Source organism: Trachinotus anak, unplaced genomic scaffold (assembly GCF_046630095.1).
Source record: "Trachinotus anak isolate AG129_WGS33_773 ecotype Australia unplaced genomic scaffold, CSIRO_AGI_Tana_v1 ptg000003l, whole genome shotgun sequence".
NCBI classification, from domain to species: domain Eukaryota; kingdom Metazoa; phylum Chordata; class Actinopteri; order Carangiformes; family Carangidae; genus Trachinotus; species Trachinotus anak.
In genome coordinates, this window is record NW_027273854.1 from 11,560,988 (window position 1) to 11,580,130 (window position 19,143).

The 19,143-nt window shown below is 43.5% G+C and overlaps 1 protein-coding gene across 2 annotated transcripts in view; it reads left to right on the forward strand.

The window, feature by feature from the left end:
- Positions 1-8,269, forward strand: part of prkar1b (protein kinase, cAMP-dependent, regulatory, type I, beta) — a 65,415-nt gene extending 57,146 nt beyond the window's left edge. For both annotated transcript variants that reach the window (XM_071473652.1, XM_071473653.1), the window contains 2 exons: positions 5,842-5,923; positions 6,774-8,269. In XM_071473652.1, the coding sequence (XP_071329753.1) occupies positions 5,842-5,923; positions 6,774-6,946 (255 nt within the window). In that variant the 3' untranslated portion in view covers positions 6,947-8,269. The remainder of the gene's footprint in view (positions 1-5,841; positions 5,924-6,773) is intronic.
- The last annotated feature ends 10,874 nt before the right edge of the window (positions 8,270-19,143 follow it).

A 19,143-nucleotide genomic window follows, 5' to 3' on the forward strand; every position in this document is an offset into this window, starting at 1 on the left:
AGACTTTTTACATCCCAGAGAGGAGAGAGGCAAAAATATGCAGAAGAATCTGGGGGATTATGGGATGGAGAGACAGAGGAGGCAGAGAGGAAGGAAGAGAGATGGGAAGGCAACCAACAAATTCCAGTTTGCCGTCTAGGTCTATGTGAGTGTGTCACACCAGACACTGTGAAGCTCATCATTTTTTCAAAAACCCGGTGCACCCACGCTCATCATTGAGGAAGACAGGGAAACTTTCTTAAACTTCTGCTGAACAAGCTTAAGCTACTTTCTCCAACACCCAATAGTATTTGTCTCTTTCTTTAATCCCTTTCCCAGGTCTATCTTCCATTTTCCGATAAGCTCTCTCTGTCACTGTGTCCCTGCCTCGCTCTCCGTCTCTCCATCTCTCCATCTCGCTGTCTCTCATGTAGCAGGGCCTGACTTTCCCAGAGCAGGGTGGACTGTGGTGGAATGTGTGTTGCTGACTTTCACACGGGGTCAGGAGACCCAGCTTCCCGGGAGGGAGACGAGAGAGAGACAGAGAGAGGGAGAAGGATGAGTCAAAGAGAGCAGGGAGGGACATATGGGTAGAGAGGAGGTTGATTCAAAAAGGACCACATGTAAAGGCGGAGAGAGAGTTTTTATGTGTTTGTTAGATCAGGCTCACCACAACTTGGAGCGCAGCCTCTCCTCCTGTGAGTCTTTTTTTTTTCATGTGCACACCTTTACTTCTTTCGATCAAACCAGGCTGAGATGTCAGCTCTTTGTTCGATCAGATCTCTCCCCCCTCCTTCTCCTCGCTCTCCTGTCTCTTCTCACTCTCTTTTGTTGTTTCTGTGGTTTTGGAGCATCAGCCAAAGACAAACCCCACAATCACTAATTACATGCTACTGAATGGGAGGATTTACAAAAGGGAGGTATAGAGACATCACTTTCTTTGCCTGCCTGGAGGAATGGGGCCCTAATGAAAAGTGACATGTTTACATTTTTTTCTCACACTGTACAAACAAGCCTTTACAGAACTCTGGGGCCGTGAAGACTCTGCCTCACCTTCCCTTGCGTCAACCTCCCTTCCCACCCTTTTTCAGGGCTTGTGCCTCTACACACCCAGGCACACTCAGACCCAGCACCGTGTCTTCTGAACTGTCGTCAGAGAGGAAGACGTCAGTGAGAGTTTTGAAGCTTGGTGTTGAAAAGGAAGAAGTTTGAAGGATGTGCTGTTCCTATGTATGTAAAAGCAGTTAACGGCATTCATATTACTAATTGAGCTTATTAACTTTACTGTCACTATGTTGACCAAGTAACATTACCATTACACTTGCCTGATTAAGATCACTTATTACTGATAAACTTTCCTCTTGTTTTTTCAACTGTCATAAATGCCACCTGAATCAATGACTAAACTGATATCCAGCAAAGTTCTTTCCAAACGGCATGTGAACAAGAGAGAATCCAACAAGAGCCAGGCACCGTTGAGTGTTTAAAATGTGCAGCAGATTTTACTGTCTCATAAATAATCAAACTAACAAGAACTTAAAAGGGGATTCCCTGTAATAAGTGGCGGTGAGCTCACAGTGGTCTTCAATTAAGTCCTAAGTCAAGACCAACGTGTTTTGACTTAGCATCGCTTGCCTTTCATTCATATTAAACATTTAAACAGACTTACAGCTAGTAAATTAACATATATGATACATGCTTTTTACAGTTTGTATGTATTACAGCCAAATTTACTTCATAACATGTAAAAGCAAAATGATACAGGTGTGTCTTGGTAAGTTATTCTTGTGAAGTTCAGTTACAATCACTTTTCATTTCTGAAACCAGATGATTTTACTCTGAAAATTCAGTAACATCAAGTGTTACTCCTGCTGTCTGCTGTCCTCTCTGTCCCCTCTGCCAGTTCATTCACTCTCATCTCCTCCAATCATCAATCTCAATCTGTCCGTCTCATATTTGTCCTTTGACCACATACAGAAGTAATCATACTGAGGGGATCTAAAAGGTCCCAGTGGGTCCCATAGAAGAGAAATCCTCTGTGGGTCACAGATCGCCTGTTACCGTAACCTACTTGTATGAGCAGAAATTCAATTAAGCTAATGGAGCTTAACACTTCTATAGACTGAAGATCAATGCAGTTAATGAATGAAGTCATTTTTTTCTCCGGGTACAAGTGTAGATCCATGAGAACAAAGGTGAAGACTAACAGGTCTTAAATTGGGTTAAACCATTTTTGAGTTATTTTCTCTTTGAAGAAAACAGCTCAAAGGCCGTTTCGTGTCTGCATGAGAACAGGTCTTGTGGGAAGAGCTGTAGTCTTCCAGCGTGTTCAGTAAGTGATCTGTGTGTATATGTCTGCGTGTTGGCATTTGAATGAGAAGGTGCAGACACTGCCGATGCTGGGTGGCCTCATGAACAGGCTACTCAGGATATCACCTTTCTTCCTGCATCTCTGCTCGTGCCTCTCTGACTTTCTCCCTCTCTCTATGCCTGCTGTTGACCCAGCAGTTGATATTTCCTGCATGCAAGAAGCTACACTTTGACACTGCACCACGAGCTGACTTGCTATGCTTTGCGTGTGTGTTTAGGTATGAGTGGGTGTGAATGTGCATTTTGGTTAAGGTCTGGAGGGACCAGTGGTACCACTATGCACTTATGTGACCAGTGGTACCACTTGGCTGTGATGATTTCTTTTGTGCTTTTAAGTTGGCTCACACTCTCCTCACTCTGTTTCTCTGCGACTTGTTTAGTATCCATTCGTTCATTCATACTTTCTGTTTGTTTCCCCCTCTCTGTGCCTGTCCTCCTCTGTTATCTTTTGTTTTTGCTGGTCCTTCGCACATGTATATTCGTCGTGCAGTGTGGTGAGGAGGATCTCCGATGTTTATAAAAGAAATATCTGTGGAGCAGAGCGCTGCCCCTGGGGTGGTACAGTGTGAGATGGTTATCTAGACCACACTGGATGAGTCCTGTTCACGAATGAAATACTGTACTCAGTGGTGCTGCACTGTCTCACTTTCTTTGTTTGGACATGAATGGAAAGGAGAGGAATCAACCAGTTGTAAACACAGGAGCTTCAATGCCCCATCCCCCTTGGTGTCTCCCCATTCACAGCTCTCTCTGTTTTACACCACTTTTAATCTCAAGCTGCTTGTTTGGTGTGGTGTAATGAAGTTCATTAAAAGTGGTCGCAGCAGTGTTTTCTCCTGAGATCAAACATGGGAGATGGTACAGACAAAGTTGTATAATTTTATGGGATTTCTTTGATTTTTTGATGTCCTCATGAAAAGTTAATGCAATAACCTTCACTCAGCAGTCATGGTTAACTATCTGTAGTAGAGTGTTTCTATAGTTATCTTCTGAAGCATTTTTATGCCTTATTTGGAAGCTGACAGCAGAGATAAAAACCATGAAAAGCTAAACGGGTCAGCATAGCAGCGTTTTAGTCAACCACAAAAGCAAACTGTGAAACACCAGGCTTTTCTTTACTGCTTGCTGCTGCATGCTCATAAGGAGTCAGGCTGCAGCCTGGCGCAGCACTAGGACCCAGGGTGGCAGGAAGTTACCTGCCTCTAGCCTTCAGCCACGTGCTCAGAGCAGCTCAGATAACTGTCCTGGGTGATCAGTCCAGATACTGAGACTGGCTGATCTTTAACCATTAAGGCCTAATCAGACAAAATTACACACACACACACACACACACACTTCTTTTCAAGCAATATGCAGCTTTCTCTAATACGATGTAAATATTACAGGTAATTTTTTTTCAGAAGTACTAATACTTGATGATTATACTATAGAAACACTAAAAAGTAAGAAAACACACAACTTACTGATTCTTTGGAATTGGGACAAGACAGGTTTTAAATTAGAAAAAAATAAACAACTATTTTCAAAGACTGAATATACACTACTTCAGGGTTTTGGCTATCAAGCCATGTTTTGGAACAACCTCCCAGCTGCAACATTTTAAGTAAATTTAATTCTGTTTTCAGATTAGTGCTATTTTGTGTTTAACACCAAATAATGTTTGTTATTATTATAAATGTAGTTCAGGAGATATAGGAGGAGAAACTTAACTACATTTTGTTCATTTCTCTGATCATCCATGAACAAAACAACATGAATTGTCCTGTTGATCATGTGCATGATCATGTCTTGCAACTGCCAAGTTATATATGCAGAGCAAGGTGCGGGCTATCATCTTTTATCAAGAGAGGACGTCCAAGAGTGACCAGTGAGCCCTATATCCTCAACATCTTCAACCATGATCAGCTCTATCACCGCTCTGTTGCACAGTGGAGAAGGGGACCCCCTCTCTACAGCTAAATTCACCCTGCTGCGTCACATGTGTTACAGTAATGGCATCACAGCTCAGTTTGGCCAGGTATTTCTTGGAAGTGACGCTCACACGGTTTTCTCAACTCACTTTAACTGTATCCACCACTTCTCCACAGTCCATTTCAAGCACAAATTCACTCAGTCACACACATCCCTTTCACTGAAATACAGTCTCAGCTTTGTATGTCTGCAGTGAGTTGCTGGCAGTTTTGGGGTTTCTCATTAAGGCTCATTATATTCATATTTAGCATTATAAGCCCGGTCAGCACAAGGAGCAGAGAGAGCAGAGAAGGATTAGAGATGCTGGAACGGTCAAGTCTGTTTTATCAGGCGGTCCAAGACAAGCTGGGAAGTTTCCCTCCTGATTTTTTTACCTGCCACTAATTGTAGCTGAATTCGAATACATGTGAAAGTCTAGACACTGAAAGCACAGTATTTTACCTCTGTCTAATCATATGCATGCGAAACATACGTATCTCCATCACACACCATGCGCCAAGGAAATTAGTCATCAACTGTCTGTCAGATACATGTGAGTGTGGGTATATAGGGCATGGAGTACAACTCCAAACACTTTGTGGTGGCTCATCTGCAAAGATAGATATTCACACATGTCCTCATTCACACAGAGTTTGTCAACAGCTGCAAGATACGACAACATGAACTGTTATCATCTGTTGGGCAGAGTGAATGGAAATCAAATTTCCTCCCTTATAGTTTTTAGATGAGTCACTCACACATGCATGCACACACACACACACACACACACACACACACACACACACACACACACACACACACACACCAGCGGGTGATCATAATATGCGTAGCAAAGTTGCTCATAGAATCCAGTCTGACTTTCCAGCAGTCATCAGCTGTTGATTTTCTCACTGTATGTGTGTATGTGGATTTGCATGTTTTTGCTCTTCATTCTGCTTCCATCCAGCAAGAGACATGCTATTGGACCAAACTGAGCTTGCAGTGTGTTAGTATTTTGGGGTCAGTTAGGGACACCATATTGGAGCTCCCTCAGTCTTGGACAATACAGTTGTTTCCATTTTGTGGGTTAGTGCTGATGAAGGGGATTATGTGATGGAGACACTGAGGAATCAGTTCAGCCTCTAATGGACTTAGATGTTTGTATTTATTACACTCTGGAGGAAATAAAGCAGAACCGATCAGGTTTTGTATCACGTACCCGTTGGAATATCTGAGAGTGTGTCTTTTTTTGTTTCTGCTCAGACGCGTCCCACAGAGCAGGTGTCCGTCCCACAGAAAAGTGGCCTAAATCCTGTGCACCTGTGTTCTTATGAAGCAAAGGAATTTCTCCTTGGCTTAATCCTCCTGATGATTTTCAGCCCCTTGCTAAATAACTCCTCCTTTTCTCTCCCTCCTCCTTTCCTCCATCTTTCCCACCAACAACCCCTCCTCCTCTCATTTCTCTCCTCATCTTGTTCTTTCTCTTGTCTCTGTCTCTTCTTTCTTTTCCCCAACTCTCCTTTTCTTTTCTCCTTTCTCCAGGGAATAGCCTCTGTTCTGCAGCGCAGGTCTGACAATGAGGAGTATGTGGAGGTTGGACGCCTCGGACCCTCTGATTACTTTGGTGAGTGGCTGTAGGCCAATGAACCCTTTTACTCATATTAATATAAATTGATAAAGAAGAAACACAAGAAGAGCAACTCCGGCATGTCACATAGCTGAGAAGAGTCAAAAGTTTCACTGAGGTATAGCATGGATATTTTGTGTTAATATATTTATATAACTATGGAGCAATAGTTTTTCATATCCTGGAGAATTTTAAGCAGTTTTTGTCACCAAACACTGTGGACTGTAGATGTCATTTTGACTAAAAAATATGTACAGTATATTGTAAATCAATAAAAAGAAATTTGGCGATTCATTTTTCTTAGGCGCTTAGTTTAAAACAAAACCTGTATTATGTTCTTCCAGTATTTGACATAACCATCAATGTTTAATACAATAAATCAAAATAAGAGTAAAAGTACTTGGACTAGTATCACAAAATGAACTGCCTTGTCATCAGTGATTTAGTCCTTTTCTCCAGGAAGTTGCTCTCTGAGCGCATAGAACTACTTCATGCTGTTTTGGATCTGCTACTTGCCAGACTGCTGTCTCCCAAAAACAGATTCACAGGGTGGAAAAAATGGAAACATGAAGCAGACAATCAGAGCTGCGGCTCACAGCAAGAAATCTGTTTCTTTAATAGTATTAGACGGCATCAGAATTATTTATCACATAGATACATTACTGAGGCTGAGATATAACTAATTTCAAATACTTACATTATTGATAAATAAATAACACATTAAATAATAGAAACAAGTCTTTTGAGACAGTTTTTTTTTTTTTTTTTTTTACAGATGCTTAAAACTCTGCAGATTTGGAACACATTTAATGACATTCCAGCTGACTGTCCTGTCTTCCTCCTCCAGGTGAAATTGCCCTGCTGTTGAACCGTCCCAGGGCAGCCACCGTAGTCGCCCGCGGTCCGCTGAAGTGTGTGAAGCTGGACAGGCCCCGCTTCGAGCGTGTGCTGGGGCCGTGCTCAGAGATCCTCAAGAGGAACATCCAGAGATACAACAGCTTCATCTCTCTCACCGTGTGACAGGTCGGCCCCTCTGGGCCCCACCAGCAGGGGTGGGCAACATCAGCATCAGAGTTTTGGTCTGTGGGTGGGAAGGGGTGACGATGTGGGGTGAAGGACATGGGTTTTACATCTACAATAACAGGGCGCTCATTTCCTGCCTTTTTTTTTTCCCCATTTTGCGCATTTCTTTCTTTTGATCTTGTGCACTTTGACTTGACCTGTGCTGTCACGTAGCTTTATGTTAACAACAACAACATCATGCAGGAGTGTGAAAATCAGAGTGAGGACAGAGATCATTCAGCTCATTATATTATGTAAATGAGTCGTATATACAGTGTGTCAACTGTATATGATGCATGCTTCTAGACTGACAAAGAACGGCGTTTGCACTTTTGTGACTTTATGAAGGGTACGGATGAATTCAGGAAATAAGAAGGAAGTAAAGTCATGTTTACGTACAGCGGGAGGAAGTGAGTCCACATTTCTTTGCTCGCTGGCTGTGGTTTGCCTTTTTTTTTCACTTCTGAGTGTGTGTGGTGCCATTTGTAGGTCAAGTCAGACCAGCACCACACAGACCTCTGTTCCCTAAAATGTAGATGTAGAGGTATGGTTTCATTCATTTTTAGTGCTTCTTAAGTGTACTGCTGTTATCAGTTGTGGAAGGGGGAGGGGGCGCTGTTAGAGGCAGTGATATGTTGAATTAAGATTTTAATATTATGTGGCGTGTGGCAGCCAAATTAATTTTCAAGTTGCTTTTTTTTTTCCTCCCTCTCTGTCCCATTATTCCCTGAAGCGGTTCAGTCTGATGTGTGAGCCGTGTGGAGCTTCCAAAGGTGCAGTAGTGTTATCAGTCCGGTCCACATACACACATACAGTCTGAAACACACTGACATGAAACACACAACCATACTGTAAATGCTTACACTGTCTCAGGACTAAATAAATCTTCAACGCACATACACACAAACTCACGCACCCACACAAACACATCTTACCTGATGCTTTTTTAAGCTGACTTTGTTCTATGTTATATTGCTAGATGAAAGCTTTTGCACCACTTTAGAGTTCGTAACGTTGGGTCAAGACAGCAGTTTGATTTAGCTGTTTTTAAGACATGACTTCTATGTTATAAATATATAAAAGAAAGAGGTAAAAAAAAATACACTTGTGTTCCTTTCCTTTGATCTACTGTAATCTGTCAAAAGTTGCACAACTGACCCAGCGACTGATGTATAAAATGGGACCTTAAGAAAAGAATCTTTCTGTATTTTCTCTCTCTGTATCTCTGTATTTCTTTCAACTATCAAACCATCTTGAGCAAATAAAGATAAGCCTCTGAAATCCTTTTGATTGGAGTTGTTATTTTCTCTTGATCAGCCCCTCCTTGTCCCACAGTGAATGTGACTCTTTTTCACATTCTTTTCCCTTCGTTTATCCCAACTTCTGGCATCCTCTCCTCCTCTCCTGACTGGACTTAGTTCTGTCTTTCCCTTTATCTCATTTCATGCCCTTTAAAGCCACACCCTTGATTCCCTAGATGTTATACCTCTATTAATCTCCCCTGTCTCTCTTTAAAGCGCAAAATGCCCTCTTCCATCACACTTTTCACATTTCTTCCAACAGGTACCTCCTCCTCTCCTTCCACCCCCTACTCTGTCTGGCTCCCTCCACTCCACTCTGCTCTCCATCCTTCTCACATTAAGCCAAGTGTCAGTCATCCGTCAGTCTGAGCTGTCAGAAAGCCTCAGAGCTCCTCCCAGCCAGTTTACACCACAGTGGACTAAAGCGCCTACAGCTTTGACACATTCCTCTTCATCTTAATGCCCACTAAATCAACTCAGGAATGTGCCCCCAACTCGCTGACATTAAGTTTAGTACCCCCCTTCCCACACATACACACTCACCCACACATACATGTTCATCACTTTGACAGTACACACTAACACACACAAAGTCATAAATACACAAGTTTGGGGTCTTGTAGCGCAGTGAAACAGGTATTTCTCTTCCATCCACAAACACGGCAAAGGGTTGGAGTTCCAGCATGAAAAGAATTGCAGCCACTTGCATGTAGCGCGGGCTGAGTTATATGCTGTGATTTTGTTTCAGACCACACGATAGTTCTGCACAATTTAAAACAGCTGACTCACAAACTTTTTTTCTCAGCAGGTTTTCTTGGTTCACAATTTTGTCTTTTCTGTTGCCTCCAGAAATAGTCAGTGATTCTAGATACACAGACGGAGGATAGATTGATAGAAAATTCAGAAAAAAAGGGTAGTAAGTGAGCCTTGAGTTGAGGAATAAGTGAAGCTACAGGTCAAGCTACCAAGGTCAAAACTGAACTTTAAGGCTTCACTTTTAGTTCAACAAAGATGTGCCAAAAGTGCTTCAAGTGCATTACGGATACTGAGGTCCCATGTCAACAGAACCGTCTCCACGACAACCATGGGTCATGAGTGGATTGAGTGTGTATCAGTTTGCGTGGATGGAGAACATCCACTCACACAAAAAAAAAATTCGTAAGTGGACCTTGAACTGGGATTTTTTTTGTCAAACAACCACCATGTCCATTTCTCCCAAGAAAGTCTTTAGGATAACATCAATAACACGAGAATGAAAACTCAACCTGAACTGACCTGAGTTTGCGAGTGTGCGCGTGCGTGTGTGTGTATATGTGTGTTCATAGCACCTGATTAGGGAGGGCCACTACTGGGCCATCATGGGTGGGCTAGTTGAGGACAAATCTTGGCACTGTCACACGGGCAGTAAGGTGAAGCCCTGATACTTTGGCGCTGTGCCCATGTGAGAATTAGGCAGTACAACCAAACACACACAGTTTCACACACTCCTTTACCAGCTTTTAATGTAGCTCACCCAGGTCTGTGTTTGCTTTCCTCTTTTGCTTTCACAGTCCCTTAACCTGTCACACAGCTCCTGTGGTCCCACTGTGCCTGTGACACTGAGAGCAAAAACATTACACCTGCTGAGCTGACATCAGTTCAAGTAGTGGTGCATTCACACTGAAAGCGGAATGATCATCAAGCATTTATAGCTTCTCCGTTTTATTCACTTTTAAATTAAGCATCCATTGTGGAAGCGGCTGGTAAGACGTGAATCAATTTTATTTCCACTAATTTTATTTCCACTTTTTGTTAATTGCTTTTGCTGCTGATCACTTGCAGACTAGTCAAACAAGTCCCTTGCAGAACTGGAGAAGCTCTAGGCTGCAGTTTAAAAACATATGGATCAGTATTTTTAGTCTTACATGCAGCTGTAGAGATGTTTTTGAACGTAAAACTACTTTTTGTTCTTGTGCAAACATACGTTTTTTCATGCTTGGTTCACAGGCGGCTTGTTTCTCATTAAGTGATTTCAGGCGTGCTTTCGCTGATCCCTCGTACTGAGTTTTAGCTGTTTTTTTTTGCTTGCAAACAGAGGTGATCAATGAGAGGAAAAAGCAGCAGTAACAGTGACCTGGGAGGCTGAATGACCCAAACGGCAGCACCATCCTTCCTTTTCCTTCCCTACTCCCTTTTTGCTGCTGCAGCTCGGTGCCACTACAACTCCCAGCCAGTCCCACACAAGAGTATCTTTAGTGCCGTGTATTTTGTTGTCTAAACAAACAAAAGGGCGGACTCTGTGAGATGGTGGGGAGGAGGAGAGGGAGGAGATGGAGAGGATGTAGAGGATAAAGAAGGAGGTGGAGAAAGAGATGAACATGCACAGGGAGGAAGAGGAGGAGGAGGAGGAGGAGGAATGTTCAGAAATGCTGTGCCAGCTTCACTGACATGGCCTCTAACATGCTTTCACTTGGTTTTTGTTTGCACTCCTGAGCAGTGTAAAGTCCGCTGAGAGCCACTAAGATACATTTTGAAGAATTTATCACAGCAAGGGAACATTTAGCCTCCTCTGGCTTCTGAAGTGAATCCCTCCAAATTGCATGTTTTATGTAAGGATTCCCAAAAATTTACAAGATAAGATGTCTGGGAGTTATTTGGCATGTGTGTGTGGGCTTACATATGTATTTGTTGCATCCCATAACCAGTTACAGCCACCCATGGTCTCTTGAGAGGATGTTTTATTTGGTAGTACATATTTAGATCTGGCAGAGTGAGTGTAGCCCCTGGGCATGCGACCATCACCCTCCCTCTCTCTATTTCTCCCTGATTCTCTCTCTTTTGTTTCCTGTCCTCTTCTCTTGCTCTCTGTGTTCCCATAGCCGCCATCTCCGGTCCCTTCTATCCCCTTGTCTGGGGAGATCCAGGCTAATTAAAATGCCTGCCAACACAAGGCTGCAAACTCCATGATTCTGACTGCCTTCTCCCTCCTCTGTGATCCCCACACCCTGATGGAAAAAAAAAATCAGCCCCCAACCGCCTGCACTAATGACCACAGCCTTTGATACGCAGCTCTTTTCTTGTGGAGATGTATTGGGTGTGGCGACCTGACTGTTCCAGAGCAGAATGCAGCCTGTTTGGGTCATAACTCACGGTCCAGGGGCATCTCGTCTCTGCCTGATCCCCACCTCTGCTGCTCTGCTTCTCAGCTCTAATCGTGACCCGCCGGGGTCATAGGTCACCACCCAGGCCTGGTCACAGGTGACTGAGCAATACCGAGGCTGATGGGATTGAAAGGTTAGGGATGAGAGGGGGTGTCGGGCCGAGGTCAGGGGGAGACGGAGAGTCAAAAAATAGGTCAGGAGATCATCACAAGGTCCAGCTCAGTTAAACAGCTCTACACAGTCACGTCCAAATAACTCGGTGGTGGGTTTTGGCGTCACTAGAGCAAAGTTCCTTAAATGAGTACTCCACCATTTTAACTTTGTGGTCCTACAACATTGTCTGACTCAGGATGGACCATCTTTTTACTCCACAAGTTTGTCTTGCTTGGCGCCAACATTACCCACAATGCAACTCAACTACTGACAGCATGGTCAGCAATTTAGGCTTGTTGTGGTAGTAGTGGCTAATGTACTGTCAAATCAGAGATGAGAAGCACGCAAGTGACATCACTGGAGGCAATTTATCAGACTTTGTGTAGCTCCCTCTGGAGCCACAAAAGGCTTTATACAAATTTCCACACATGTGCAGTTGTGCTCCCCAACACCTGTAAACAGACTGTGACATGTACAATCAATGCAGCTCCCCTTTAACAAGGGAACCATTTTTCCTCATAAAACTAACGGTTTTGAACCAACTGCAAGTAATTGAAATGATTTACTTTGAAATTATGTCCTCTTCCTGCCACTGTCTTTGAAGTGACACGTCCTTCGCTGTTTGTCCTCACTATGACACAACCGACTGCCTCAGAGAAAAGAAAGGAGAAAGAGAGAAATGAAGAAATGAAGGAGGGGATGAGATACCATCTGTTTGTTTTTCTGCCTTTCTTTCCCAAGCTTGTTATCGTTCCTCATTTCCTGCTGGACGACAAGTAAATAATTCACATGTATACATGTACCAACACTGAGACCAGGCCTCCCTGCCTCGCCTCAGTTTTGGCCTCAGTTTCAAAGCCATTCCCGGCCAACTGAGCCTCGGTGACTCTCCTCCAAACGATGTGTAGAAAAAACAAACAAAAGACTGAAATGTTCTCCCGACATTCAGCATGCTCAAGGAAAAAAAATGGGTCAGAAGCATTTTTCTGAGTGAGATATTCCATCATGCACATGACTCTGCAATCTCCTGCCCACGTTGATCCCGACCCAGCACAATCCATCTCTTCACGTCGGCTCTGACTTCACTCCCTGGGGAGGCAGCTCTGCAAATGTCTCAATTGTTCCTTTTTTTCAGTGCCTCCTACTCTCTGAGGAATTGTTAGGGTTTTGAGTGCAGATCATAAAAGTAGTTGAACTATGTTCTAATCACATTAGGAAAATGAAGGAATGCAATGAGCGAAAGGTCCCAGTAGGGCTGTTTAGGAAGTGGTCTCTAAAGCTTACTCAGATAATGTTAATAGATCTTTAGCTCTGAGACATTTTGGTTGGATTGGTTTGGTTCCTGCACTTAAAAGCATCTCTCCAAATCAATGTTCAGCTTTTAAGATGTGATGCTCCAAATTGGACTGGGTGAGACTTTCTTCGACTGGCACCCCCCTCTGGAATGAACATGTGTTGGATTCTATTATGTGAGTGCTTCACTAAGTCACTCCTCCCATCGCAGAAGACTCACCTCATCCTCCATAACGCAACCCCTCACTGCAGGTGTGCAAAGACACAAGGCAAAGGCTGTCAAGTGTCTCCTCATTGTCAGGCCACCCTAGACATCCACAGCCCTCCACCCCCTCCTTAAGGACCCCCAGATCTATTCAACTTCCCAGCTGTACCCTGAGCAATGCCCCTGGGCTGAGGCAGTGGCTGGGGAGCCTCTGGGAGTCCACGGGGGTGACCCGGCTCTCTCTAAACCCTGCAGGAATGTGTGGATTTGAGTGAGTGGTGTAACCAGAGAGCACTCTCTCCTATCTTTAAGCCCATAATGGAGCCACTTCCTGTTGATAATCAGTTTGTTGTGATCTCCCTCTGCCTCAGGATTTTGACACTTCATCTTGAGTCCTAGGAGACAGGGGAAAAGGAGGAGGGGAGGCGTTATTGTGGTTCTGGTCTGTGTACCATAATGACAGTATGAGCTGGCATCAAAGGCTTGGGGACAAAAAAAAAATATTTTTCTAATTGGACCCCTAGATGCTACAACAAACCTCTGAGTATGCACATATGCACACTTACATGTGCATGCATGCAACTGTGACATTCGTCATACAGTGAATAGATTGCATGACATCAAATATGTGGAATGACATCTCCAGTTCAATTCTGGCATGGATGTTTCCCCTTTTTTCTTGTTACTTTCTACTGCTGATTATTTAATAAAGGGAAGAATGCCAGGAAAAAACAGGAATGGGGGACCTGCTAACTCTGTCCTGTCTTCTCATTTTTTCCTCTGTTTCTCTCTCCCTCCCTTGCTGACATACATCCTTTTTGTTGGAGCTGGATCTGGTACTACTTTTATGGCCCCCCCAATAATAACAACAACAACAATAAAAGCCAAAAACCTGCTGTAATTATTTTTTAAAAGCAGCTATAGTGCTGCTTCCAGAGGAGCTAACTGGGAGCTTGTTATGGTAGGGGGCTCACATTAACCAGAATTAATCATTACCACGATGCGTGCGAAACGGCATCATGGTACCGCCCATAAACTGGGTAGGACTTCTCTCCAGGAGGTAAAATGCTTTCATGGCTCAGTTAGGTGTGGTTGCTATAAGAATGTGTTGAGGAAAATCTCATACGCAGTTCAACCATACCTCAAGCTGTGTAAGGTCCTGGGGCTGATGGCACAGTGAGTGCATCAAATTAGATTTTCTATCTGGTCTTAATCACCCTTTAATTTAAGACGTTTTCTTTTAGTGGTGTCTATGGTTCAAACCGTTGCCACCTTTCCTTATCTCCTCACACCCTCTTTCCTCCTCCTTGCCTTCTTTGCTCTTCACCTCTGTCATGGATAGCTAATGTCGCTCAAGTCGAGCAGAGAAATCTCCCCTTAATCCCCCTGATACAGAATTCCCTCTACATACACATCACCGCTACCATCATCACGACCACCAGTAGTACCCCCATCTCATGGTCCCTAAACCATCAGTGGGGCGGCCCGTGGCTAGTGAAAGACAAGAGGAGAAGGAAGGGTAAATAACTGACATGCCAATTGGAGTAATTATGGGCTTATAGGCTCCTAATACATTTCTGAGGACAGCTTTGTGTGCCCCCACTGAGAACTGAGTCTGTCTGTCATGTGGCACCATAAAAATCATTGGGCCCAGTGACCCATTTTGCTCATAATATGGTTTTTATTCATTTTGTCCCATGAATCGCACATCTACTTTTTACTCATGATATCAGTTTCTTGCTATTTGTTTGGATGACTTTTCTCTGGAAGTCAAAGCCATTTCTTTCCACTCACCATTAATGTATAATCCTATAAACTCACATGTTTATTATGAGTATGTCGCTGTATATGTTTCCCTCTTTAATGTCCTTATTTCAGGGCCAGATTCATGTAAGGCAATACTAGTCAGTTATTTTCCCACTGGCACCAACAGAAAGCTTACATTTGTGCCACTATAATGTCTGCACTCTACACATTTTACTCCATCCCCTTGGGATGCCAGTGAGACAGGGCAGCTCTGTCTCCCCCTGTCCTTTCCACATCGTCCTGTCCCGCCTTTGATGTCCCCCTGCCAAGAGCCTGATTTGTGGTGTAGCCTTTTTCTCCCCTTCTAGTCTCCGAACCCAAAGAACATGGGGGCGCAGTGGGAGTTCCCAGAGTTTTAGGGGAGTTGCAGTGGAGAAAGGAGGGGGGAGGTTGGGTCAGACCACCACAGAGCTGGGGAGACCCTTGTCGTCCTCCACGCCGGTTCCCACCGCTCCCAACACGGCACACACATGTTGAAAAGGTCAGGTCTTGATAGACAACAGAGCACCGGTAATTATGCTGCTATTTCTCAGTGGCTGGAAGTCCCCTTTTTTCTGTGAGTGTGTGTGTGCAGAAAGAGAGAGTGTTTTTTTTTCTTCTTTTTTTTTTTGTGCACCGAGAATAAAGAGGCAGTGTTTTAAGGGGAAAAGGAGCTGGGATAGGGGGAACAGGGAACTGCATGTAAGGACTTGTGCACGAATTGCTTCATGTCTGTCTGTCTGTCCATTTGTGGAAATAGGAGAATGTGCATGAGAGAGTGCAAGTGTTAGTGCATAAGTTTGCCTGTTCATTGTAGATTCCTACATGTACAGTCTATGTGTGGGTGTATGAGAAAATGCATGTGTGGGTATGTTCATACCTGAGCTACGAGCCTGATTTGTTTCTAAATGGGATTTCCTATCCTCACATCTGGAGCTGAGGCTTTCTGCTTCCTCCGTACTGTTGTGGTTGGAGGCTGTGGTCAGGAGTCCATCTTTGACCTAAACAACAGGGTCAATCCTGGAACCTGCAGGCACTTGATGCTGAGGCTGCAAGGAACGTGAAAAACACACACACACACACACACACACACAGATTTCTTCCAGCTTGTTCCAGCCAGTATTTTCTCTCTTCAGTGTCATTTCTCCTTCACACTGAACACCTATTTCTTGCTCTCTCTAAGGATGGCTTTCATGGAGGAGTAAAGAGTGAAAAAGTCAAGGCAGAGTTCTGACAAGAGCAGGCCGCAGTTTGACAGATCTGGAGATCACACGGAGAGGATGCCGCGGCCTCTTAACAACTGAAGTGTGCTGCTGTAATGTATAATGTGTTGCAGCTGAAAGTTTGCCCTGCATACCTTGTATCACCAGCTTTGTGCATTTATGTGTGCATGTGGTGTAATCTTTGATCCCAGAAGTGAACTTGACTGCACACTGGTGACTTTTGAAAGAGCAGTTGGGCATTGTGCCTGCTGAATGCCTGCACACCTATAGTGCCTTCAAGGAAAAGGGGGTCCAAAGGGGTGCTGGGAGGCCCCACAGTGTGCTTCATTCAGGTTGCTATGCATGTTAGAGAGATGAAGGCCTGTAAATGGCTGCCAGTAATCATCCCTATAAAAGAACAGCTGCGTCTAGGACCAGTTGGAGGTATGACTCCTGTACTGGCCCCCCTTCTGCTGCTTAATATTCAGCGAACAAGCAGCAAGAGTGTCTTTGAATCTTTCTATGAGTGATTGCGTGTATGTGCACTGTGCGGCTACCTGTTTATGTGTGTAGAGGTTGCCCTGGATATGGGCTCTGCTCTGGATAATTTCCAAGTCCAATCTATATCACCACCAGCCTCTGGAATGTACCTTTGCTCCTGGGAAATTTCACCTGAATTACTTAAGTGTGTAAGTGTGTGTGTACATGAGTAACCCAACCATAAATGTTACTGCTGTTTCTAATGGGCCTATTACAAGACATCAGCTCGTGTTAAATAACACACAGCGCCACTCTAAAAACATCAAGACACAACCCTCTAATATAAACAACTTTGTCATCACAGACACTGATGAGCTTTGGGCTTTTAGTTAGCTGCATCTAATTCTACCCTGAGGGGGAGGGAGGAGATCACTTGGTAGCCTACAAAGGACCTGCTCCTTGCGTCCGTGACTCATGCAAGCTCTTGATATGGTTGGGTGGTGCTGGTGGAGACACCAGGTTAAAATCTGTGTTCGTTTCTCTGTTGCAAGGCAATCCTCTGTGTAATCCACTCGGTCTTTGACATTATGAGGTGTCATAGAACTGGGATGCCCAGTGGAAAACATGTAATAGCTTTCATTGGAAAGAAAATATAACAGTCGCGGGTATCATAACTGTTGTGAATATGCAGCTATCAGTATATTGAGTTTCTATTGTCAGTGCTGCTATCTTTTTATGGTTCCCCAGCATACTGAAGTGTGAGAGTCTTTGCCTTGGTTGCAGGTCAGAGTTCAGGATCAAGTTGAGATTGGGTTATGGACGACAGCGTGTGAGTGTGTTAACACTTTCTGGACTAAGACACGGGATCTTCTGCTTTGAGCATATCAAATAGGTGTCACGACTGTCGTGCTATAGACAATAAAAGAATTTCACAGAAAATAGACATTTTTCAGGCACATTCAAGCAGAGCAGAAGAGAAAGGTATTTAAGATCTTTTTTCAATCAGTCAGCCATATTGATATTTTAAAACAGGGATAATGATGAAATTTTACCCAACACTGATTAAGTGAAAGACCATGGACAGTGATAAAATTAAGTCCAAGTCTTAGTCATTTTTATCCTAAATCTGGTATGTTGTAATGTAAAACAATAAATATTAAGATTTGACAATACACCAAACCAAATGATGCAACAGTAAATTCTGAGGTATTTCAATAATAAAGCTTCTTTTCTTTCCATAACCTTGACTGGAGAGTCATCTTTAAGCCTCACTTTCTTCCTCAGTCTCCATTGTCATTGATTCATTGTGATTTTAAAACTAGTCTCAGCTGCAGTTTATCCAAAATACCAGTTTAAAAAATATTTGGGCTTACAAGGTCAAGACTCCTCAAATTATCACTCCTTCCTATCATGGAAACAGATGATAAGAACAGACAGATTTCATCCAGACTACGAGGCACACTCCATTCCCCGAGGGCCCATGCAACTCATTTCCACCACATTCTTAAAACAAAATCCCCCCTTTTTTCCTACACTTCTCTCACTGGGAACTATGTGTGGCCCGGGGGAGAAACGGGAGTCATCACCTCACTCAGAGAACGTCCTCTCCGCAGCGTCTTTATGGCTAGATTTACTGTGCACCAGCATCTATAAAACCATTTAATGGGGTTAATGTTGTTAGGTACACAATTCTCAGTTGCCAGTAAACATGTTGCCTAATAGCTTATGCAGAAAAGAAGGAGGAAGAGAGAAGAATGAAAGAAAGAGAGAGAATGATTTCTGAATCTTGTTTTCATTTTTACTTCTCCCTGTAAACGTGGCTCCGGTGATTCTTCTTCTCTTTTGCTCAGTTCAGTTTGCTTTGTATGAATATTTTCTTTTTATCTTCCTCTCACCATCTCTACCATCCTCTCCATCTCACACCTGCAAACTCAGATTTAAGATTTTTTTTCTCCTCATTTGATTAAAGCGCAATATATAAGCACAATCATCGAAACACAACAGACACATTCACAATGAACAACAGAGGAAGACTGTAATGCATCATCGTCACCTGCCAGTTTCTCCCTTGTACTCACTTCCTCACCTGACACACAGTCACAGTCACCCTCTCCCACTCCTTCTCCGACTCCCCCTTTCCCACCATGATGCAAAGTGTACACCTCTTAGAAACACTGACTCATGCATCTCAGTGAGAGTGCACATCCAAGCAGGGAGGCTGACCTGTGATGTAACCATGACGACACTATAGGATTGTTGCCTACCATGATGAACCTGCCTGTTACCAGCCTGTCTTAGTCATTTTGCCATAGCATCACATACGTGACACACTCAGTTACTCATGCAGAGTTAAAGTGAGGAATGAATGATCAGTGCAGTGCAGTAAATGTAAAAAAAAAAGAAAAAGAAAAAAAAAGAGGCTTCAATGGAAGCAACATGTCACAAAAATCGCTTTAGCAGGAGGAATTCAGTTTAAAGGTATTACATTCATTTTACAGTTCTGGTACCATCTCTAAAATGAACTTCATTGCCCTTTTAAAATAGTTACATTAATTACTCCACCAGCTGCTGCACTGCTTTCTCCACGCAGCGTTTC